General features: G+C 35.8%; 1 protein-coding gene across 1 annotated transcript in view; it reads left to right on the forward strand.

Annotated features, from left to right (window-relative positions):
• Positions 1-1,476: 1,476 nt before the first annotated feature.
• LOC120631309 (frizzled-4) overlaps positions 1,477-25,430 on the forward strand; it is a 60,636-nt gene continuing 36,682 nt past the window's right edge. Inside the window, exon 1 of the mRNA XM_039900812.1 lies at positions 1,477-2,482. Within this exon, the coding sequence (XP_039756746.1) occupies positions 1,572-2,482 (911 nt within the window). The 5' untranslated portion in view covers positions 1,477-1,571. The remainder of the gene's footprint in view (positions 2,483-25,430) is intronic.

Genomic DNA, 25,430 nt, shown 5'->3' on the forward strand with positions numbered 1-25,430 from the left:
CTATTCGTTATGCTACGATTCTTCCAGATATTTGTTAACCTAAGCATCGCATCCTTAGCTATCGCTATTCTTCGTTTTATTTCGGAAACGCATGAGCCATCACTAGAGATTAAGGAACCCAGGTACGTATAAGTCTCTACAGTGTCTATATCCTGAATGCTGCAAATATTGGAAAGTTTACTCGATCGATCTACCACCATGAGCTTGGTTTTGCTTCGATTTATAGAAAGTCCTAGATCTTCGCTTTCAGATTCCAATTTTTTGAGCAATATACTCATATCTTCATAGGAAGTTGCGAGAAGTACAGTATCGTCAGCATACCTTAAGTTTGCCACTTAAGGTTACACTTTTCATCAGGTCAACTAGATTTCGTAATCTCACTATCGTTATTATCGAAAAATCGATATTTCGATAAATCGAAAGATATCAACGGTGACGATAAAGCTGCGTACACAATCAATGCATTTTTTATCAGTTTTATGGGACAAAATATCTGTACATATTATCTAAAGGAAAGTAACCTATTTACTTTTGTTAGGATAAAATATTGGAATGTAAGGAAAGTGAAGGTTTTTACTTCTTACATCTCTTAATATTTTTTTTTTCTACGACTAATTGTGTATTTATATACCTAACGTAAAAAACAAAACTAATCCGGAATGGCAATTCCCATAAAAAGTTACCAATTACGATTCTTCTGATTTTCAGGCTGTTCCTTTGAAGTTTTCCGTTTATCTTTTTCCCCAAACAATCGCATCGAGGTCAAGACTAATAAAACATTAAAATAAGTAAAATAGGTTTTACCAATTTTGGAACGGTCGGTGACACACGGCAATTCAAGTACAGGTCTTCTTTTTAAATGAAGATTATCAAAACCGAATTAAAAAAAATCATCATTAAAAATGCCTAAGGTGTAAGCTTAGGTTAGTTTATCAATGTCATAGGTTAAGTATACAATTGAATAAGATTAACAAAGTTAATTATACTTACTTATACTATTACTATACCTTTATTCTTTCCTATATTCAAACAACAAAAAACACCCGTCCTGTATCAAAATTGAATTTGAAAAAGCAGGTATCTAGTTTGGTACATAGTAAACCATTTACTGAATTTTTATGAATCTTATCTAGTTTCATAAAAATTCAGTAAATGGTTTAAAATGAATTGGATCATCATCTGAGATGCATGCATGCCTACTGCTGAGGTATAAAGTTACAGTTTATCAATGTAACACACATGTCTATAACTTTATCATACGATAACAAGTATCGAGTAAGCCCCGAGGATGTGGACAGTCGCTCGGATAACGAGAGTCACGCCGCTGCGGACACCGACCGTGTCGAAGCTCCTCACAAATTTCCCTCCCTTTCCTTCACTGATACTATCGCCTCGCGCATACCTGCCGACTTTTTGTTTGTAGTTTGTTGGGCGCTCTCCCCGCATCCCCGCCCGGCCACAACGTCTTGAGACGCGCTCCGCAGCGCACTCACGTCTCGCCGAAGCTGACGCGCGCGAAAACATTCACGATACAATGAAAACATTGTTGTGAGTCCGTGCAATCATCCAGAATGAAGTGTTTTGTTGCGTTATTTATAACTGTGACCCTCGCTTTCGAAATCACAGCCGAGGCGTCGGTGAGGACATGTGAACCGATAAAAGTGGCTATGTGCAAGAACATTGGATACAACCAAACGGGAATGCCCAACTTGGCTCGGCACTCTCTTCAGGCTGATGCTGATGTGACTCTCCAAACGTTCAGTCCCCTAGTGCAGTATGGGTGCTCGTCTCAGTTGCATTTGTTTTTATGTTCGGTTTACGTTCCAATGTGTACTGATAAGGTGGCTTTACCGATAGGGCCGTGTAGAGGTTTGTGCGAGAGTGTTTACGGCAGATGTTATCCCGTCCTCCGAGGTTTCGGGTTTCCCTGGCCTGCGGAATTGGATTGCTCCCTGTTCCCAGCTGAGAATAATCATGAGCACATGTGTATGGAAGGTCCAGGGGAGCGTGCGCCGCCTTTAGGGACGATACCTTTGGATGCAACGAATACAATTGGCAGAGGTGCTTGTCGACGTTTAATAAAACCGAATAGCTGGATTCGGGTTCGGGCATCTGGTCGCTGCGCTCAGTTTTGTGACGCTGAAGTGTTATGGGAGTCAGGGGAGCGTCGAGCGGCGGAAGTATGGCTGGCTACATGGGCAGCACTCAGCTTCGCGTGTACTCTAGCAGCTGTGGCTGCACAGCTAGCGTGTGGAGACCGCGGTGGAGCTGGGGAACGAGCCCTGGTTCTTGTAGCCCTCTGCCGATGTGCAGCTGCCGCGGGGTGGGGTGTGAGAGCCGCAGCAGGCAGAACAGCAGCCGGTTGTGCTAAGGACTCCACATCTCCAACCAGGATGCTGTTAGCACATGATGGATTAGCTAATCCTAACTGTGCTGTCGTCTTTTTGCTGCTGTATTATTTCGGACTGGCTGCTTCAGTTTGGTGAGTCTACAAAATCTTCTATTAACATTTCACTTCATATTATCTCATTATTTGTGGTGCCTTATATAACTCATTTAGGGACCTGAAGATGAAACAACCCATGTTTAGGTAACTTATAGAGACACCATAAACCGTTTACGTTGCTACACAATACTTGTAATATTTTGCAATTCTAAATAATAAACATTTCTTTGAATATTGTTAGGACTGCAAAATTTTTTAACAATAAACAATTTGCAAAGCCTTATTTGTATGTAGGTACCCGAACAAATAAATCGTGTTTCGTGCAAAAAAAATGGCATTATTAACAATTGAACTGTCCAAGTTTACCTATTCTATTTGGTAAAGGTAACAATGGTATTTTTACACCATCCGATTTTCGTTACCTGCCAACTGTATTTACCTGCCATTGTTATCGTATCCTAAGCCCTAACTTTTGTCGCCAATCAATTTTGTTTTGTCAAGTCACTTCTTTTAGTTTCTTTTGTGAAACAAAAAGTGTCAAGAAATGCGTTAAGTCGTCGGTACTTTACAAGGCGTACATTCCTACCTACTTAGCAAGGCTGTTCTTAACAATATACTGGGTAGGACCCTAAAAGAAAAGAGCCCTGAAAGCAATTTTTTACACGAGTTATTTTCTGATTAAATAGTTTTAACACGACAATAATTTTATTTAATATACCTAGGTACGAACTACGAAAAGCATATGTCTATTATAATTTTTTTTTTTATATATTAAGATAGGTATTCATATCAATTGAAATGAGAAACGTCATTTGGAATGAAAATATAATTTGTTAGATATTGGAAATTGGTTCAGTTTTGACGGAGACTTTCAGTATAATATTAACATCGTAATGGAAACATTATGAAATAAATAAACCATTTTAAAAAACCACCGTAAATAATTAAAATTGTTGTTATTCATTCGTTTTACACTTTTTTTAAACATACTTTAGATACACCAAAAAGTACTAAAAGATAAAATTGAGTACTCTTATGTACATCATAATGAAGCACGTAGTTATTGCGGTTATATTTCTAACACCGCTTCATTTAAATATCAATAGTAAAGCTCGAAATTTCCTAAAACGCTACTGGAGCTTACCTTTTGTTTTCTCAGCAATAAGTCACGCTCAGTAAAGTAGGTAGGTACCTATTACAGCGAATAGCTTACCTTTAGCTTAGTCAATGTCCAGTTACGTTGCCTCAGCCATTATTTTAACAATGAAATTTTAACATACAAGAGCGGCGTAATTTTTTAAATGTTTGCACGTTTTTTCTTTTCCGTAAATGTATGTCTCGTGTATACGGAATTGGCTTAACTAACATAAAACCAACAGTTGATTTGAATTGGCGGGCGTAAAAAAAAACATGTGATATTTAGACTACAACCTTTTCGCGGATCTTGTTTGGGTTCTTAGAGTTAATATACAACATATCTTACAAAGTTTAATCGATTTTGTATCTCTAATTAAAACATAGCTCGTTATAAACTCACTCATCAATCTATCTGAACTACTTAATAGTATACTGTATACTATACTAACTACAAAGAGATAACTTTTTCAATCTTCCCTTGACACTTCTGTCTCTACTCCTCTGCTGTACCTCTATTTCCCCGCCCTTTTATATGACCTTCCTTTTTTATCTGTGTTCCTGTCATTTCGAATTCCTACTCCAACTCATACCGACCACAGATAATGAATAACTTGATATCGTATATCGTTATTTGGAATTTTTCTATAGTTGCAAGGAAACCCTAGTGGAGTTCCACACTAGGGAATCCTAGTGTGGAAATTGGGAATCCTAGTGTGGAAATCACGGACTTTATCTGTATTCTTTGGATTACTTTTTATGTGTTTGTTTGAAATAAATAAAAAAAAAAAAAAAAAAAAACATTTGGGTAGTGCGAAACACATATTCGTACATATTCGTAACAATAAAAACATGGAAATTGCGACATTTAAACATAGGCATGCCATGGCATCTTTAACAGTAAGTCGTGTAAAATTGTCGATAATCGACAATACACAACCGTCCCTGGAAAATTCAATTAATGGACATTCATGCGACAAAGTTACATGGAAATTCTGACATTTAAAACCGGTTCTTTCTCTGATCTTTATTTATTACCTTCTGCGTCGCGAGAAATTGCTTCACCTAACCTATATCGTCTCTAATGGAGTATGAAAAATATTCTATGACATAATTATTGTGTGGGGCTTTGTCACCTGCCATAACTTTATATCCCTTTTAAACCTATCGTGTCAAAATATGACTTTGTAAATGCCACTATCCTCCGCAGCCTATAAACGTCCCACTTCTGGGCACAAGTCCGAAAGTGGGACGTAGGGGCAAACGGGTAGAAGACCAACAACGCTGCTCTAAATCGGTTAATGGGCTTTAACAATTATCACCACAAGTGTGTGATAACCACCGGGATCGACACAGCTCTCTGAAGCACGAAGGGCTGACGCTACCAATTTTCTGACTCTGGGCTGGTACTGTTTTTTTGTCACAGAAAATACTCCTAAAAATTTTTTGGCCCGACCCGGGATTCAAAGTCAAAGTCAAAAATATCTTTATTCAAGTAGTCACATAGGTGGCACTTTTGATGCGTACATAAGAATTACACTTCGAACTTAATCGGAATTAATATTCGAACGCAGTACCTCGTGATCCGTAGTTGTACGTGCTAACAACTAGACCAACGAGGCAGTAAAAATAAAAGTAGTATTTATGTGACCAAAAAAACCAGTTAGGTATTCCTACAGGCAGTGGCGTGCATAGAGGGTATGCACAGGCCCACAGGGTATGCCGATGATTTGAATAAAGAAAGACTCCAGTACGAGTCCTTAAAAACTTAAGGATAGGTAAGAATTATAAAAAGCCTAACATTAAGTTTTTATAACTCGAACTGAAGATTTTCTACATTTTATATCATCTGCATACCCTGTTTATACCCTTTATGCACGCCACTGCCTACAGGAATAAGTTCACAAACTTAACACACTTACTCTTCAATAATACCACCACATCCACTTTATAGATCCTAACTAATATTATAAAAGCGAATGTAGTTTGTTTGTTTGTCCTTCCTTGTCGCCCCAATCAACTTGATTTTTGGCATAGAGCGAGTTGAAAGGTTTTTATTTTTTTTACCAGGATAACATACGGTTCCCTCTGGATTTGTAACAAGCCGTAATAAACGCGGACGAAGAACGCGAGAAACAGCTAGTAATAAATAATAATAAATATACTACGACAATACACACAATGCCATCCAGTCCCAAAGTAAGCGTAGCTAGTTGTGGGTACTAAGATGAATGCTAAATATTTTTTTGAATAATAAACATAAATACTTTTAATATAATGTACACTGGAAAACGTTTATGTTCAATGCACCAAGATTTTATCAGTCGTTGGAATCGAACCCACGACATTTGACTAAGGAAGGGTCGCTGCCCACTGCGCCAGTCGGCCGTCAATAAGTAGTAGAGATAATAATAATACTTCGGTTCCAACATTAACATTTTACAGTTCTTGTTGTCGACTATAGAAATAAATCATACTGGCTCTTTGAAAAGCAGCCCGTTTCCGAACGGCTTGGAGAGGTCGCTGGTCGGGTCATAAAGGATAACGAATTGGAAACTAAAACGAACGAGGTCCAATAAATCACTTCGATGGCGACTATTCTAGTCGAAGGAGTATAAATAAAAACCGGCCAAGTGCGAGTGGGACTTGGGCACTAATGGTTCCGTACTCTTCATCATTTCTTTTGTATGGCGGCCCCCCTTAAATACCCAGTAGTTTCATTTTAATTTAATTGTTTATTTATAAAATGAATAATCAACTAAATATTCTGTGAATATTTCAAGCGTCTTCCTGTTGCCGTAATAAATATCAAGCAAGATGGAGCTAAATATATGTATACACATGTATACATATTTATTTATATGCACCACCTTCCTCTCTTCTTCATATTGCGTGAACTTGTAATTTACGATTTTCATGTGTTTTATGTGGTACAAAATAACATTCATTCATTCATTCACGAATGACGTTTGTTGTATGGTAGCCTCCTCAAATTTTTATTTTATTATGCTTTTTATTGTTTTTGTTATAGCTACAACAGAAATACATAATCTGTGAAAATTTCAACTGTGTAACTATGACGGTTAATGAGATACAGTCTGGTGACAGACGGATAGCCATACAGACAGGTGGAAGGACAGCGGAGTCTTAGTAAGAGCGTCCTGTTGTAACATTTGGTTGCGGAATCGTAAAAAACGTGGTACGCGTTGCATTGCTCGTTTGAATTCTAAAAAAATAAGTAAACTGAAGAAGGGTTCAAAATGTTCATAGATTTAGCAGTTGCATAAAACATTCAAATTTTTACTTAATAATACTTTTACTTTTGGTTAAATCTACTTCTGTGATGCTATTATAATGAAAATCTATTCAAATAAAAGAAAGTTGTGTTAGTTACACCATTTATAACTCAAGAACGGCTGGACCAATTTTTATGATATTTGATTTTTTGGGTTCCTCTTAGACCGGTATAGGATAATAAGTATTAAAATATAACATTCATCGGAAAAAAAAGATCCGCGGTACGAAGTTCGCCGGGACAGCTATTTAATAATATATCGGTATATCAAATTGTCAAAAATATTGTATATTGCATGGCCTTGTGGTATAGTTTCAATAATATATGAGAACACAACTTTTTTTTCTGTTGCCATAGTAATCCGTGAACGATTTGATCAAAAATGTAAACCCAGCTTATGATCGCTTTGGAAACTCAGAAAGACATTTTGCATTTATAAACCAACAATCTATAAAAAAAACAAAAAAAAAGCTGCGTTTAAAAATGCGTTTCTTATTTTATTCGTTTAGCTTAACTCATGTTAAGATTCACATATTTGAGTTGGAACGTCTTGAACAATCAAAAATAACAAAAGACTATAATAATATACATAGTAGTTTAATAGACATTTCTTGGAATGAACACAAGAAAACGAGTTAGTGAAATGGTGAAACTCGGTAGCTAGTAGGTACTTACCAATATTTTCCAAAGCTTCGCCATAAAACCTTAGGTACCTATACAAAAATGTACATCAGCATTAAAGTAATTTGAAATATTGTCGTTAACTTTTAACGTTCGACAGTTTTAACTATGAAACATAATTTACAGACTATAAAAATAAAAATTGGTAATAAAGCAGTCATAACCTTACGCAGCCGCTTATTTTTCGTCTATGTTATATTACACCAAATACGCGATATCTTTGAATACCCGATTTGTTTTTCGATAAAATTCACTATGTTCAAAACTGTAATGGGACGTGCTCTAGAGACTCCGAGGTGCAGGTCAATTATGGGATATATGGGATAAACAAATGGTCGAACTTCGCGCCTTTTCATCCGGCCAAAATAATGGTATAGTGGTATAGTATACTCTACATTTGCAAAAACACGCCATTTCCGACTATTTTATAAATGGCCACACATCTTTCGCTAGGTCAGTTTGGGATAAACCAATAATCGAACTACCCGTTATTGTATCCGGCCAAATAGTATTGAGTTACTCTACACTGGCGACCGCGCAAATCTTATGGTAAAGTTACCGTACTCGGGTTAAAACATGCCATATCTCTTTGACCTCCCGATTCGTCGTTAAGAAATGCATTTTATGATGCAGGCGGATACAGGCTTTAGGAACAATGCAATTGCATGTCGGTTTGTTAATCAGGGACACAAGTGTAGGGAAAATATCGACGTAAGTAAATAAATTTAAGCATCGAATCAAAACTATCGATAAATAAAACTGTAAGTATAGTTGATTTTTAGGATAATATTTATCAACATTACGTGCAAACGCAGCCTTTCCGAATATTAACACAATGTTAGAGTAAAATTCAAACGTCAACAGCTCTCAGGCCAGCGCTCCCAGTGGAGTGTTAAAATCGGTAGTAAAGTTTTTGCAAACATAAAACGACGTGCATTAAGTCCATATTACTTGGAAGTTATAATTTTTCATCCAAATCTCATACTTCCTTTTTACTGTTCCAGGAATCTGGGTGAAACTAAACAGCAAATTTAAAAAAAGGATCTAAATATTTAATACCCCTATCCAAGTATCGCATGGTACTTAGGTAGAACCCTAAAATCTATTGCGTTTCTTAGATATATTGAATAAAAGCTGTTATAAAAAATATTGAATAATTTTATAAAGTATCGTGTAAGTTATAAAATTATCGATACTGTTCAGGTATCGATTGTTTTCTCGGATCCCTAGTCCCCGCCGATGTGGCTGTCGGGTCGGGAAAAAACTCGCCGTATTGCATTTCTACATAAATATTTGTACAATTACAGGGAACTTACTGATACCCTTCGAAGCTGCCGGTTCCATCGATGGTCCTGTAATTTTTATGTTTTTCTGTTTCTTCGTACGTATGTAGAATTTAAAAGTTTCTCTGGAACATCATGGCTCTTTGTTTTTTTTAGTACAAATAACGACAGACAGACCTTTTAGGTTAGGTTAGGTTATGAAACTTCTTTTGGAAACTCGATGAAACGAAAATGCGTAACGCTAAAGAAAAGACATATAAATCATTAAACTCACTTTTTTTACTTGTCCTAATATGAAAAAAATCTTTTCATTACTTTTTAGTGTAACATGTGTTTGAAAAATAGAAAAAAGAATAGCGTTAGAATAAAAATAGTAAATGGAACAAACAGAGATTTTCTGTCGTAATGTGTGAATTATTTATTTTAAAATAATTCAAAAACCAAAAAAAGGCAAGTAAGAAAAAAAGAGTTTAGGTTTAAATCGGAGAGAACGTGATAGAATTTATGTCATATTTATTTAGCACTAGCTGTTGCCCGCGACTTCGTCTGCGTTTGATTTTGTTTTTTGATGTGGCATTAAATTAAGTTGTAGATCTAAAAAAAATTAAAGTATTCACTATCGCTAAGCCTTAAATGAGGGGTTTTCTGCTGTCCGCTGAGGAGTTCTGTCCTCTATCTCCAACCACAGTTTGGGCAAAATTAAACTCATATTATAACCTCTATGGTATAAAAATAATTTGTCAGAGTTATGGTGTAAAATCGTCAAACACTTATCCCCTCTCCCAAAGGAACAGAGCTTAATTTCGGGATAAAAAAAGTATCCTATATTACTTCTAACACTTCCAAGAATATGTGTACAAAGTTTCATGAGGATCGGTTAAGTAGTTTTAGCGTGAAAGCGTAACAAACAAACTTACATTGACATTTATAATATTAGTAGTGATAGGGATAGAAACTATATACATAACTATAACTATATCATATGTAATAGGTATACCGTATATGTTATATAATATTTTTATTAAAATATTAAATACCTTGTAAGCTTGGTAAAAAAATAATAACCCTTACATTTTTCTAAATTCTCCTGATACTCTTAATCCATCTCAATTTCTCGTAGGCTACTTTTCAGAAGTTTCACTTCTGCCGTGTGTGAGCTGCACAGGATTGTTTTAATGTAATGTACGCATCAAATACCCGTGATACAATCTATATACTTGAATGAAGAAATATTTGACCTATGTCCAGCTGTGGATTTATTATCCTAAGTAGGTAGATACTGAATTCTTAACGCTTCTGATCCGCGCTTTAAGCTGTATAAGAGACATTTTCTGAAATCATAACACGTTCGCAAAATTGAAACCGGTTTATTAATTTGTCGCTAATTATTTCGCGTCATATCACATGATAATTACCACAATTAACTGCTTCTTTATGATTGAGATATTAACAGTTACGCATATTACTGTACATATTTATTATATAGTACCAATTGCCCCTAACTTCGTCCGCCGTAAAATTTAGATTTTCCCTGAAATTAAAAGAAATTCCATAGGGATAGAAAAGTACAAATTCAAATATTCAAATTCAAAATTTACTAATCTTATATCTTTAAACGAGCAATTCTTGTATCTCGGAATCGGCTCCAACGATTTTCATGAAATTTAGTATACAGGGGGTTTCGGGGGCGATAAATCGATCTAGCTAGGAATCATTTTTAGAAAATGTTATTTTATTTGTGTTTTCCGGTAATCGGTTATTGGTGCAACGAAGTTGCACGGGTCAGCTAGTGTAATATAATGTACCAAATTGCACTAAAGTCCGTTCAGTAGTTTTTGCGTGATTCGCGTACAAACCATCAGACAAACAAACAAGCAGACACACAGACAAACAGACAAAAATTCGAAACTTACATTTTTACGTTCTATTGCTTATAACTATCTCCCAGTTATCTTTTTAAAGTACTAATGAATTTATTACTTAGAAATAGAACAAATTTCGTTTTTAGGTTTTATTTTTGCACTATTATAATATATGAAGTGCTATATATGTATTAAATTATTAAATTGAAATTTAACATTAATTGGTACAATTAAAATCTGTGTTTTGGTAATGACTTGATATGGTAACCGAAACTATTAAGGAGGACTAGGAAGACATAATCTCTAGTGCGGTAGATATTACAAAACCCAATACTTTTGCCCGCACCGGGAATCCCAACTAGGACCACGTAATTTATTTATAATACATAATCATATTACAGACACATCGGCTTCCATACATGCACTACAAATTCGCAGCAAAACACATCCACTCACATCCAAAATACACAAACTCATACATGAACAACCAGAACTGCGTTACAAAAATAAAAAATTTAGTCTATTAAGAATACTGTGGCAAAACAATAAACAAATAAAAAAACAGTTAGCATTCGAACGAAAGCTTGTTTTTAATTACCGCAATGAACATAATATGTTTCGAGTTTCAACGACTCGTTCTATATTTAAATCGGCAATGCCTCAAATGACACCCACTTTATGGCGTCAGCTAGACCACGGGAAGACTTTATAGCGGATGTTATTAATATCCAAGAAAGCGACCTTTCTATTCAGGACTGATTTGTTATGATAATTTCATGTGAATTTATGTTTAGTCGGTTCTGTTGCGCGGGTATCAACGGGTGTCAAATTTAAATGTCAAATTTGACAGATATTAATGTTAGCTTAAAGGTAAGTACCTTCTCGGTTGATACATATGCATCCGCTGTTCTAAGTTGTCATCAGATTCTTAAACGCTTTCTCCATCTTAAATGTTTGTTTCCAGTCACATAATATTTTTTTGTTCCTCTACAAGTTAACCCTTGACTGCTATATTATCTTATTGTAAGGTATAATGCAATTTAAAATGGTAGCGGGCTAACCTGTGACAGATAAGGCAGTTATATTGATGCCATACCATGCCCATATGGTTTCTACGCAACATCGTACCGTAACGCTAAACGTGGCGTGACGTGCAACCTAGTGGGTCGGGTGCCACATCTTAGTCCCTAAGTTGGTAACTAACCACGGCCGAAGTCCCCTACCAGACAAGACCAGAGAAAATTCAGAAATTATAAATTCCTAAATCCCCTGTCTCGATCGATCGGGACCTCCGACGTATAAAAACCAATGCACGACGGAGGTCGTCAAAAATGTTTTTTCCTTCCTGTCTGCCACTTTATTTGGGATAGGATAGTGGCTTTTATAGTTTGAGATTTAGGATGATGATAGTACATTTTTACACCATACGGAGTACCTATCTGCCAAATAGTTTAATATCTCGGAAATAAAAACACATCAGGACTTGGCTTAAGAGTAGAAGAACTTTAAAAAGAGTTGGGTTGAGTTTAAAATTAGCAGGTAGTTACTGATTGTACTTTTTAAGTATCAAGGAGTCTGAGTAATACAAACTGACTGACGAATCCCGAATGAGAAAATCCAAGATTAGAATTACCTCAGAGCTTGTTTATGGAATAGGTAAATTACTGTAATGACAGATCACTAGTTAGCCGAGCGGGCTCTGTGGTCGGCGGCGTAATGAGAAATATCAAATTGGTTTTGTATTCATGCGCTCGCGTCGACAGGAATGTTGGCCGAGTGATGATGCGTACACACTATTTTGCAGTTCCGGATTAGTCGATAAGTTAATTAAGTATTTTTTTTTGTACCAAGATGACTCGCCTTATAATTAAGTGGAGACCCATCGCCTACAAACAGCTACACTTTGCAGGGTATGCGAGGGGCACGTCTGAAAAAGTCCTGCTCTTTACTTTACTCTTGTTTTGTTAAGCCTCATGTGCCTATAATCGCCCTTCAGATCGAAACACAGCTATGCTGCTTTGCGGCAGAAATACGAGCAGACGGTTGGACGAGAACATGGTGTTAGTAGCACACATCCCTTCGTCGCCTCGTACGATACCCGCGGAAAGAGTGATGACAACTGTATACTGACCTGCCGTCACCTACTAACAGCTACTTTATTGCAGTTCTGGAACAGTTTTTGTGTTATCAATTCGTTTAAAAATATACCATTCTACATTTAAGTGAATATTGCGTTTTGAAAACTTTTTAATTTATACTTACAAAAACAAACAAAAAAATCAACAAATATGTATACTAGCCTTAAGCGTAGAGCATAATCGTTTGAGCATAGACAATTTAAATCTCTGGTCTTGTAATATTACGCTATTCGTAAATAACAGTAATTTTATTTTCATTTAGACGGAACACCGTAGCTGTGGTTCCAGCAATAAAATATGTGTTACGTTACATCTGGCTGTAGCAGTAAATATTATGGAAATGCCACAGACTTGCACGAAAAAGCTAGACGAGAATACAGGCTGAGATGAGAGATCTATAAAGCGTGCCAAGCTTTTGTCCAGCTTTTTATGTGGAGTACAATCGACTCAAACCCGGCACTAGATTTTTCGAAGAAGCTTGAGGCTTTAACGAGACGATAAGCCTTGAATAGTTCACTCGAAATAAGTGATATAATTAACATATGCCTGCAGTGGCCATGTTAAAAAAAAACGTTCCATTTTTAATTATATTTTAGGTGTCACGTTCGTCTTTGCATTGACTGTGTAATTCATTCGAAGTTTAGTTCTAGACTAGCTATCAATTGCAGCATGAAGTTTAAGAATAGACGAAGCTACTCCACACTGATAAAATGCAGTGGGCTGTTTTGGCACTAGGAAAAGCAAAACAAGAAGAAGATAAACAGATTATTATTTCAAAATGTTTCATATTTCGCCAGCATTGTCTATTTTTTACCGTCTGAGTGTACCTAATACTTTCAAGTTTTTTTTTCTTATATTTACGCAAGATAATGTTGTGTTGATTTAATGATTTGAAAGACGGTGTTGATCGATAAAGAGATGCGAAACTAGATTTGAACGAATGAAGTATGGCTGTTTACTCGAGTGATATATGTATGTGCCTGTTTTGATGTTTGACTTGTGTTTGAGTGGCTCTTGGATTGCTTTCTTGTAAGAGCTTTAAAGTTGAGTTTTTATCACATGTTTCCACTCTGGCAAAATGTGCTGTTTTGGCAATACGATAGGCCACTTATTAAAACAAGAAGGAGAAAAAAAGAATTATTCCTTCATAGATGGTTCACATTTTATGAGCTTTAAAGTTCACACTGCCAGACGCGTAGAATTTATAGAACTGTTTTTTTTTATATAAACTAGTGAATGAAGATACAACCACTAAGGCTTATCTATGGTTCTAAAAAAACTTCTAATAACATCGGATTACAAGCTTTTCTGCGTTAAGTTATTTTTAATACCGATGAAAGTGTTTGTTCTTCCAAAATAAAAAGCGTGCACATTAGGCTTTAAAAGTTCACAGACAAACAGTTCAAATTTATAATATTAGTATGGATACCCATTTAAATACGGTATGCGATCTTGGTGGTGTTCATAATATGTTGTTTATTTTAAGTTTTCTTGCGGCTGCCGATGCAATCTTAACACGAACGCCCCGCCTTGTACCGAGCGAGTCTCGTTAGTAGGGCTTCACTATAGTATCGAATGAAGTATCGATAAGAATATTTACAACTGACGACCATATTAACTTAGGTTTTATTTCACAGTTTTTTTATTTAAAAGCATACTGAAGTAAATGTCTAGTAAGTCGAGTAGGTAGATTCCCTAGATATCCTTTTAGATAGAGTTGGGTTACAACCCCTGGTCCCTAAAAGAACGTTACAGTCTCGCTTTTATCAATAACGTGTGCTAAAAATTCTTAATACCCGCCAAGCCACATTTGATTAGCGTGGTGGATAGACCACGTCCGAAATCACACGTATAAGAGACGAGGACTGAACTCATTCAAGATTGTGATGATAAATTACCCAATTCGAGCTTATATCCTTTTTGTTTATTTTCTACAACGATGAAGAAGTAAACGTAAATCTTCATCAAAGATCCTAATAATGACTTATGTATAAAAAAATTGTATTTATCACTTGCTCGTAATATTCAAAAATAAGTGGATGGATTGATCTGAAATTGTTACACGGCGACGTTGCATTTTGGACGGCTGACTGGTTCAGTGACCCTGCTTTCTAAACACAAGGCAGTGAGTTCAATTCCCATAACTAGAAAATGTTTGTGTGATGAACATTAGTGTCTGTGTACCTATGTCATAAAAATATCGACGTAACCTATTTTTTTATTTCTTTGGAAAATCTGCTTTAAGTTATGACTTAAAGCAGATTTTCCAAAGAAATGCGCCCTAGAAATAGCAGGGCGCACCTAGTTAAATACTGACGTTTTATAGGAATATACACAAAAAATTGTAAGAAAGATATTGGTACTCAACTACATAGTACCTTTTTTTTACTAATAACAAGAGCACCAAGTTAGAAAAATGCAATGTTTTCGATAAATCTTTATTAAACAACACTACGTAGAGGGATTCGATCCCACTGCGCCCGCACCGTAATTGGGATGCTAATCAGATGCTGAGCTATTGCCATCTCTGCCCAACACACAGAACATGTACAATCCATCTCATTCTTACGAGGACCGCTTCGAAGGCGGAGGGTCTTCAATCATCCGACAATAAGCACTGACGTGGTTCCCTAAGGCTCGCGCTGTAATCACTGTAGTTTGCGCCGGCAGAATAATTTTCCTTCGTAACAACCGGGGTACCGAACGACTGCGAATCCTCGTTTGGGGCAATTTGCAGATCGAACGTTGGCAATTTTATTTTGAATTCGAAATTGGAACTGAGGTAATAACGACTGGTCCTGACTTTGTGTTAGTAAACAGAAAAGAAAAAGATATCTTCGCTCATACTTGACAACATTATTACGTAAATAGCGCGTGAGTTTGAACACTTGAGCATTTTGCAAAACTTATTACTTATATATCTCTTAAACGAACAGTCCCGAGTAGTAGAATTCCTGGTACTTAGTTCTTTCAAAAAATCACGGTATCGTTTTAAAACTGTTCTGTCAGCAATTCTTAGCAGAGAGGGAGCCGGTTGTCAGTCTTGGAATTGGTAACTAATGATCAGGAAATTTAGCTTAACTACATTGGCCTACAGAAGAGCATATAATATGTTTTTTTTTTATAAAAACGGAACAAACACATGCTCCAGATGAGCATGTGTTTGTTGGTAAGTGGAACACCTTCGCAAGGCATGCAAAGAGCACATCCTGTAAACTTCCGCCCCGTGTACATTAAGCGTCAGCCTCATGTGCCTTTTATAACACTGGCAACACTCTTATAATACCAAAACACAGCATTGCGACAATGTTGCTTGGCGGCAAAAATAAGCAAGGCGCTTCTTCTTCCCTGGACGAGCTTTGTCGCAAAACGAGAAAAAAAGTACGTACCTCATACATCAACGTAAGGGGAGCCGCGTGAAAAGCTATTATAATAAAAAATACTTAAACATTTCCAGAAAAGTACTTAGGTTGCTTAGTAGAAGTTGAAATGAGAAGAAATTTCTTATTGTTGAAAAATTACATTCCTAAAACGGCAGTGAACTTCTTATATGGACTGTGGTTACACAGGGCAGTAAAAGCAAGGTATAAAACTAAAGTCCAGGTCGGTCGTGTTTACCCGTAGAAACACAAAGGCGCCGAGAAAGGATTCCGCATATCTGGCGCGGGGATCGACTCCGCCCGCGATGCTATCGGGCTCCTCTCATTATTGGAACCCGCTGAAACCTTTGTGGTCCTGGTACACCGAATATTGGGAGACTCAACAATGAATTCATTTATAGCTCTTGTTTAAAATTTATTGGTGGTGGAATTCCGGATAAAAAAAAAAGCTTATATGAGATGTATGGAGTAGGTAGCTTTCGTTAGTAATTCAATACATAGTTCATAATCTCTTGGTCGGTTTTTATTTAGCCTAGGAATCCCGACAACGATTTCGTTGCACACAAATTTCTATAGCAAGCAATATTGTTAACAGCATATACTAAAATATGGATGCTCAAAAATTCAAAATTTGTTGGTATATTCCACTTATTTTTAATAAACGTTTTATACTTTTGGTAATACAACGTAATATTCTCCATTAATTTATTACCCTTAATATCATTCTTTACTAATTTATTATAATGTTTATTAAGAAATGGTTTGTTACATATCATGATTAATTATTAGATAGATTAACATTACGTGGATCTACAAGGAAAATGTTTGTATACTCATTACCTACAAAGTATGTTTCAAAACACTATTTGTCTGTGTTTTGTTAGTAGGGATAGGAATGACGTGGAAGTTAGATGTTGATCTTTGTACACACTTCTTAATTAATAGACAGTAAACGGACCACGATTCATTACTATTTTTTTATTCCTACCCTCGAGGTATCAACAGTGCTAATAAAAATTACACCTTATGTTACTTTTTCTTTTTTTGACTATCGTACTTATTCTAAATACATTTATACGTATGAATAATTATTATTTCTGCACATGGGTACCTTAATACAATCGACTAATAAATAATGCTATCTTATAAGTGTTTCCACCACTCATACCACACGCTCTGATGCTTGTGTCCTAAAACTCTGGTCGTTTGATGACGTGTTTATATTTAAAATAGGGTCTACAAACTCTGCGTTTTTCATCCCAGAGTCGCATTTTAGCACTCCAACGTCCATCCTAATGGTATTACTTCACAGCTATTGATCTTCTCATTTTCGATATAATCACATAGTTCGTTATCTATAAAATGTTTATTTATTTAACATGTTGCTGTATGGAAAAAAAATACATATAAGATCTATTTTGATAACAATAACACGGGTCCAGTCTTCTATATTCGAAACATCGTTTGTGTTCCCAATGCGTACTGCTACGTACTCGTTAACCACGATGCACGCTCCAAGATACCCGCAACACGATGGAGTCTGGACCGGGTGATACGATCTAAGAATATCCATTGTTATATTACGGCTCGAACATGAATTACTCTATTTATCACTTTCTCTATCACATATCTGTACAATGATACCGTAATCTATAATAGGATCAGGTGATCGTTAGTACAATTTTGACGCAGACTTGATGTTGATGGGTTTGTCACGATTATCTAAGAACATGTGTTTGGAATGGAATCTTAGTTTCATATTTAAATATGCTATAGATTCCTATTCTGTACTTAGAGTAGAAAAAAAATATGTAGATAGTTAATAGAAATATTATTCATATATATACATGTATATATTATATATAGTGAATAGAATTACCTATGTTTTGAAATTCATAAAATTAATTAATTTATAAAAAATGGCTGCGCCCAAACTGGGTGTACATGCGTTACATTATATGCTTCGATTTATTTTTAATATTGTATTATAAACGTAACATTATGTATAGTGCTTAATAAATTGAAATTGAAATTAAATGTTTTTCAGTGTCTGGGTGTTTGTCTGTATATAATAAGTATTTATTTATATTATTCATGAAACCATTCATCAGTTAGCTTAGTACCCATAACAAAAGCTACGCTTACTTTTAGGACTATATAGAGTCGTAAAAAAATAATACTTGTGGGGTGTTGTGCCGTGTCGGGACGGCCGATCAGTATGTGTGGCGTGGCAAGATATGCACAGTGGCGTGCATATCTTGCCAGGGTATGCATAAAACAGGAAAATTGTATGAATTTCAAAAATCCTCCTCCTATACGAGTTATATATAAATTTTAGGGTAGGCATTGCTTTTGTGCATGTATGAAGTGCACGCCACTGTCAGTATACATATGTCACTATATCTACTCTTCCCGCGGATGTCGTACGAGGCGACTAAGGGAATATAACGGAGAATGGACAGCAGCGTCCTCCGTGCTACAACTAACACATATTGCGATCAGCGACCCGTCTGCCCAGCTTGATGATTTTGGGCAGAGCCTCCCGTTGAGAGGAACCTATAGTCCAGCAGTTTAGTTAAAGGCTGTTAATGACTATGATCATGATCATGAATTAACTTGACTTGCAGTTGAACATGAGAAGCAATAAACTAACAGTTTCTTAGTTAGTTGTTATCATGCTTAACTACGTCTGCATATCGTCTGCGAAAGGTGCAGAAGTCATTTGTGGGACTGAGTATACGTTTTTATAATATGATTCCTTAGGTAATTTTGGACCTACCAATGCATAAGTTTAAAGAATGTGTTAAAACACATTTATTACAGCGAGGTTATTATACAATTGATGAATTTCTTAATGACAAGGTTGCTTGGAAGCATCCGGCTCGGCTTTCATCTCTCACAAGATGAAGAGAAAAATGAATTTTGAAATGTAAAATGTAAATTGTTAATGTTGGAAAAGAGCAACTGCTGAGTTTCTTGCCGGCTTCTTCTCGGTAGAATCTGCCTTCCGAACCGGTGGTAGAGTCACTACACACAGACAGACTTGACGTTTCAAAAGTGCTTATATTAGGCCTACTTGAAATAAATGAATTTTGAATTTTGAATTTTACGGATTGGGAGTTTCTAACAATAATATTTTATTTTACCAACATCTTAAGAAGCTTTCGCTTGGTCGTTGGAACAAGGGTCGGATACAGAAGGCAGTAGTCCTTGAAACTGCGCGTATTGTGAGGAGGTTCCTCACTCTGGAGCCCTGACCGCCGGTTGCTTGGGCATACAAAAGCCCCGCAAGCGGAGGGTGTTTTTTTTTTCTTATTTTTGTAAGCATTGTTAAGAATTAAAAAAAATAAATGAAAATCAATAAATGATAGAAACAAAAATTTTAGTTACCATAATTATTGCACTGCTACCACCAGTCCAGCGTGCTTAGTGTGGTGATTATGAGCAAAGGCCCCCGTTAAGAGAAGCCCATGGGTGAACTGCTATAAGCAATATATAGGCAATGCCTGAGTGATGATTTGTTAAATCTACCGTTACAATTATAACGCTTTATTTCAAAGACTCTGTCATTATACATCTAAGCTTAAGATTTAATAATTTTATTTAAATAATTTTATTTTATAAATTTAAGGCTCATCACCAATTAAATTTTATTTTTCACTTTTTATTGCGACATTGAAGATAGAGAGTTCAGACAAATAGGCATTGGAGCGACATTATGTCATGACCCTCGTGTTCTGTGCGGTATGCTTATGTCCAACCATGCGTCAAACTTAGGTGTCCTATGTCTTCGGATATCCTTCCGTTAGGGCTAACGGACTACTAGCTTTAAAGGTTTCCTATAATAGTTAAGTATAAACAGTTACCTTATTACTTACCTATTTCTTTAATCGAAGCCGACAACCATTTATAAAGGCAAACATAATTATCTTGTTGATTGATTTCTAAATATGCTCATAACGTAAAACAGGTTCTCATTATTTAACTGGGTAGGTATTATCTACCTTTTTAGTTCGTTCGAATCTTGTGCTCCGAAGGTCATGGGGCAAATTACTTCTGGCAGTGGGTGGGCTACACTGTGAAACATTGATATATATAAAAGGACGGGTCGTTCAGCACGTGACAAATGTGTACCAGGCATTCAAGTTGGGTTCATTTACACTATGTCTTAAACATTAATTTAGATGTTTTATTATTTCTTGAAAGCTTTTCAATAAATTTAAATAAGAATGAATAGCCGCAAACAAAAAACAAAATTTATGATAGGATTTTTAAGTGGCAAAAAATATCATATATGTACTTACTGTAATTTATAAATACAATTTTATTATTTTATAAAAAAGTTTATAATGTTATATATTCTACCGAAGTAACTAGGCTGAAATTAGCCATATCCTTTGTAAAATTGCTAATGTCAGTATAATATCAGGCAGATATTTAGTAATAGTTGTCAAAATTTTAATTACTCACCCACTTTACAAAATTACAGTAACAGTGGTTTTTAAAAATAGGCAGCGTAGGGTTATGTATGTATAAAAACGTCAGGCGAAGAGCCGCAGCGCCATATCTGGATACGTATATCTAAGTATAGTTTCGAAAGCACCTCGTTTGTTGGTTTTGGATGATGTATAGCCATGTAATTATTAAGGGCTGGCATAACTTTTACCTACGTAAAGCCGGCTCGAAACGCGTTGCTTGACAGGAATTTCGAAATTATCTCTAATTTCTAGGTAGACAGCCATGGGCAATCAACTCCTTATTATCTCTGGCACTTTGCTTCAAGTACAAAATAAGATCATGGCATGAATTACAAATGAAATGCCCGCGCAATTATGTACTTACGCGTTATTTTTGTATTATTGGAATAGACTGGCAGTCGGTTATTGGCGGTTTAAGTGCTTTATTTATTGGGTTAACGAGTTACCTGTGGCGGTAGCTATAATAAAAAGCTACAGCTGAATGTTTAATTGTATGTTGTGCAATCTATGGGTTTAATCCGATTATACTTCCGATTGACCTACCTTATACATATTATATCAATTCTACCGATTTTGTTTTTATGCCAAAATGTCTCGTGTTTTTTGTAGTATCTTATGCTGCCGGATTCAATTTGCTGGTCGGGCCCAAAAATGTCGTGTTGAATATAAAACTATACTCAACACGACCAACGGTTATCAGCATTATCATGTGTGATGTGATAATATTCGTTTAAAGCTTAATTATAAATCCCTTTGCTCACAAAGACACAAGCTAAAATCCCGCACTTCTTTGGCTATTCGACATCAGCATTTGTAACCAACGATTTCCTAATTATTGTTTGTTGCCTATGTTGCGACATGTTTTTGTTTATTTCTTTATAATTTTTTTTATATAAATATTCCTCCCGTTGCGTAGGATAATAGACTCTTCTAGAACAGTCAACTATTTTTAAAATTCTTGTAAAAACTCAAATGCATATGTGTAATCGTAATGAACTAGCTTTAATAATATCAGGAACGCTATCGTCTTAGTATAACTGCATTCATTTGTATTATAACCGGACACATGTGTTCATTTGAAAACAGAGGCACTTCTGTGTACAACAGTGTATTGTAACCGCCGCGCCGTGCTGCGCTGAGTCGAGCAGAGCTCTTATCGTGAACAACACTGAGTGGGCTTGCTCAGCGTGCGTAAACTTAAGGACTAGGGTGGCCATGGAACCAACAAAGCTAAAACTAGTCAGAGGTTTCTACAATGAAAACCCGCGGCAGCGTTCCAAGTAAACCGACCACCTTCCATATATCTATTTTCCTTTTTTAAGCTCCCAGTTCAAGTCAAAATTTTCGGAGTTATGTGCATTTTTAAATTAAAGCAATTGAAATAACATTTACTATTAAAATGTCGTGCGAAAACCTGCATGACTGAAAGTTTTTCATAACGTTCTTTAAGGCGTATGAAGTCTATCATCCGTAGCATCAATCCTCACTTGGCCAACGTGGTGGACTACACCCTTCTCATTCTGGGAGGGGGGAACTCGTGTGCGTTGGTGGCAATGGATCAATGATGATGATACTCTTTATAAATACACCACCCCTGTATTTCCCCACCAGGTATTTCCCTAACTGGGTAGTTCTGTATGGAAAAAGGGAATACAACATGTTCCACAAACATGAACTAATTTTTTAATATTTAAATACAGTGGTGTTACCGAACATAAGTAAGAACAAGATAGATTTTATACAAACTCCTAACCCTTAGAAAAAAAATCGTCTTTTTTGACGACAGTCGGTTAAAAAATTAACTATAGACATCATAGCCACCCTACGAACGCGTAGGCATCCGTTTAGCACCTACTTAGTTCAACAAACGGCCAATGCGTTGTTTTAAAAGCTTTCACAGGTCATTTCAATTCCTTCACACTGCGGGTAGGTAGCCTATCTTCACCAGCTTACACAATCTCAATACATTACAGCTTTTTTATCGCAGTCAATACCGTTGTAGTCGATAATTACGTTTATGCAAATTATATGTGTTTTTACAATTTGACACCTTTTCCAGTATCTACCTTTTATACTACATACAACCCCAATAGCAGTAATCTTTTAATGCTTCGTGCATGTATGTAAGTTTCTTTATTTCATCGAATTTTATTCGCGCTTTATTCGGTTTTATACAAATTCTGCGGGCGTTAGTTAGTAATAAAAAATCCCATGTCCGTCTCAAGAATGTTCAGAACCGATCTTGACATTTGCATTGAGATATCACTCACTCTACTCACTCTATACAACATTTCGTCAAGATCGGTTAGACTGTGAAGCTAGGAGTCTTTTATTTTCTATTTTAATTTAGGTATCCTATGTCCAGGATGCAAGCTATCTATTCGCCAAATTTTATCAAGATTGGTGAAGTGGTTTAGCCGTACATAGGTAACCAACAATGAAAAAGACCCGATATTAAGCCCCGTATACGTTATAGGGACAATTTGACCATAGCAAAACTTTGTTATTGTTTAAGACCATGGAATACGCAATCAAAGAGCACATATGTACGTACATTTAATTCAACAGATCACAATAATATTGTTAATCGCAATATGATGACAACAAGTTTTATGTTACTAATCGAAAAGTCGAAGTACTAAGCCTGCTTACCTGTATTAGAACAGCGTGACGGGTTTAACTTATATATCTCTCTCCTATAGAAGACGGCCGAGTGGCGCAGTGGGCAGCTACCCTGCTTTCTGAGTCCAAGGTCGTGGGTTCGATTCCCACAACTGGAAAATGTTTGTGTGATGAACATGAATGTTTTTCAGTGTCTGATTGTTTATCTGTTTATTATAAGTATTTATGTGACTTATATTCATAAAAAAATATTCATGAGCTATCTCAGTACCCATAACACAAGCTACGCTTTGGGGCTAGATGGCGATGTGTGTATTGTCTTAGTATATTTATTTATTTAGTATATTTAGTATATTACCTATAGAAGAGGGCAATGTGACTGTATTCTCAAAATAAGCTCATAATAATCATACTACTAACCGAAAATGAAACCATACTTTTTGACTCCTTGCTGTTCATTCATCAGAAAAATAAACAAATGCGAAATAACTGCCTTATCGCTAAGCAGCGATCACTACCAGACAGCTGTTACTTTTATGTTAAATTAAAATTATAGGTTATACTGACCCACTTATTTATCCATGGACCTATACAAATAAAATCAAAGCCACCGAAAAAAACGGCTAAAAAATAAAGTCCATTGTCTAATAAAAAATAAGATACGAACAAACCTATCCTCCAGCAGCCGATTTTCCATTTCAGATGCGATTCGCATGGTAAATATAATTCTGAGAAATCGGCGATCTTTGTGAGTAAAGTTATTCGTTTTTGAACACAAGTTAAATGTTGCGACGTTCGACCAAATAAATTGGGTTTTGGAAGTTAGGATGCATTGTGTGCCGCGGCGCGGTGGAGGCAACAGGTATCCTTTTTTTGCTCCACTTTTGGGGTACTGGCGGTGAAAAAAAGCCTTATTTATCGTTGCCGGCTGCTTGAACACAGGCTTATGTATAACTGCCACGTGGTTATGTTTAAAACATACGGGAAATATATTCAGGAATATCGCCTGTTAATTTACATTTCCATTCGCGGGATATAAAATATTTGTACTGAAGTTTAAATTTTATATGTTTTTGTTTTATTGTATTTACAAGGAAAACTAACCTAAGAGTTGTAACCAGAAAGCAGACGGATTATTTGAGTATTATGCCTAGATTTAGTTTGCTTTAGAAAAAGGTTACACATTAGTACCAATAGGCATATTAGAATAGAAAGTGGGGGTTTAATTAGTAAGTATAATTAAATCAAAATTCTTCATATCTAATTCAGTGACGGGCTCTACTTATCCAGCTTCTACTTTGTTCATTTTTTGTAAGGTTATGGTTATAACTTTTAACAAAAACATAAGTCTTACAAATTTAAATGCTTCATTGCAGGTAAACTATGATCGTATAATGTTCCGCGCTATGCCAATTAAAACAATACCATAATGTTACAGATAGGTACATATACATATTATCAACCTTAACCAATCGAATAAAATAAACATTAGTTTATAGTAGTTTATAGTAGAATATAGTTTATAAGTATCTTATTCGTTCTTGTGACAAGAATCTATTTATGAGACAATATGAGCTTGGTTGGTGATGTAAAAGATGTATTTGAAACAACTTCCATTATTTTCCAAGGAATTTGAATTAAGATATTGTAATAGGTACTGCGGTGTGTTTTAAATGTCTAGTTAACAATTAAACAAGGAGTGGGACGCATAAGTTTTCATGCCATATAAGCCTCTACCTAGCTGAAATTAATTTTATGAAATGGATGTATTTAGTTCATTCCACTATTTCAAAATGGCTCCCGTTAAATAGCAGTGGGCTCGGTTCGTCCTAAACAAACAATGATTTCCATTAATGTCCGACAGGCTGACGGACACTGCCGCATATACTTATTGATTTATTGATTGTAAGCCGAAATCCCCAGTCGTAATTTAAACACGGTACCAAAACCGACGAATAGTTTTGAAAATGCGTCGGACAGGAATGTTTAGACAGGTTTATGATAAAATGCTCTATCATAATTATAATATGTTTTTTTAAACTAAATAGTAATTTATTGGCAAACTTATTCGCTATTTTTTCTGTAGGTACTAATATTATTCTGTTAATGAT

This window comes from Pararge aegeria, chromosome 17 (assembly GCF_905163445.1).
Source record: "Pararge aegeria chromosome 17, ilParAegt1.1, whole genome shotgun sequence".
NCBI classification, from domain to species: Eukaryota; Metazoa; Arthropoda; class Insecta; order Lepidoptera; family Nymphalidae; genus Pararge; species Pararge aegeria.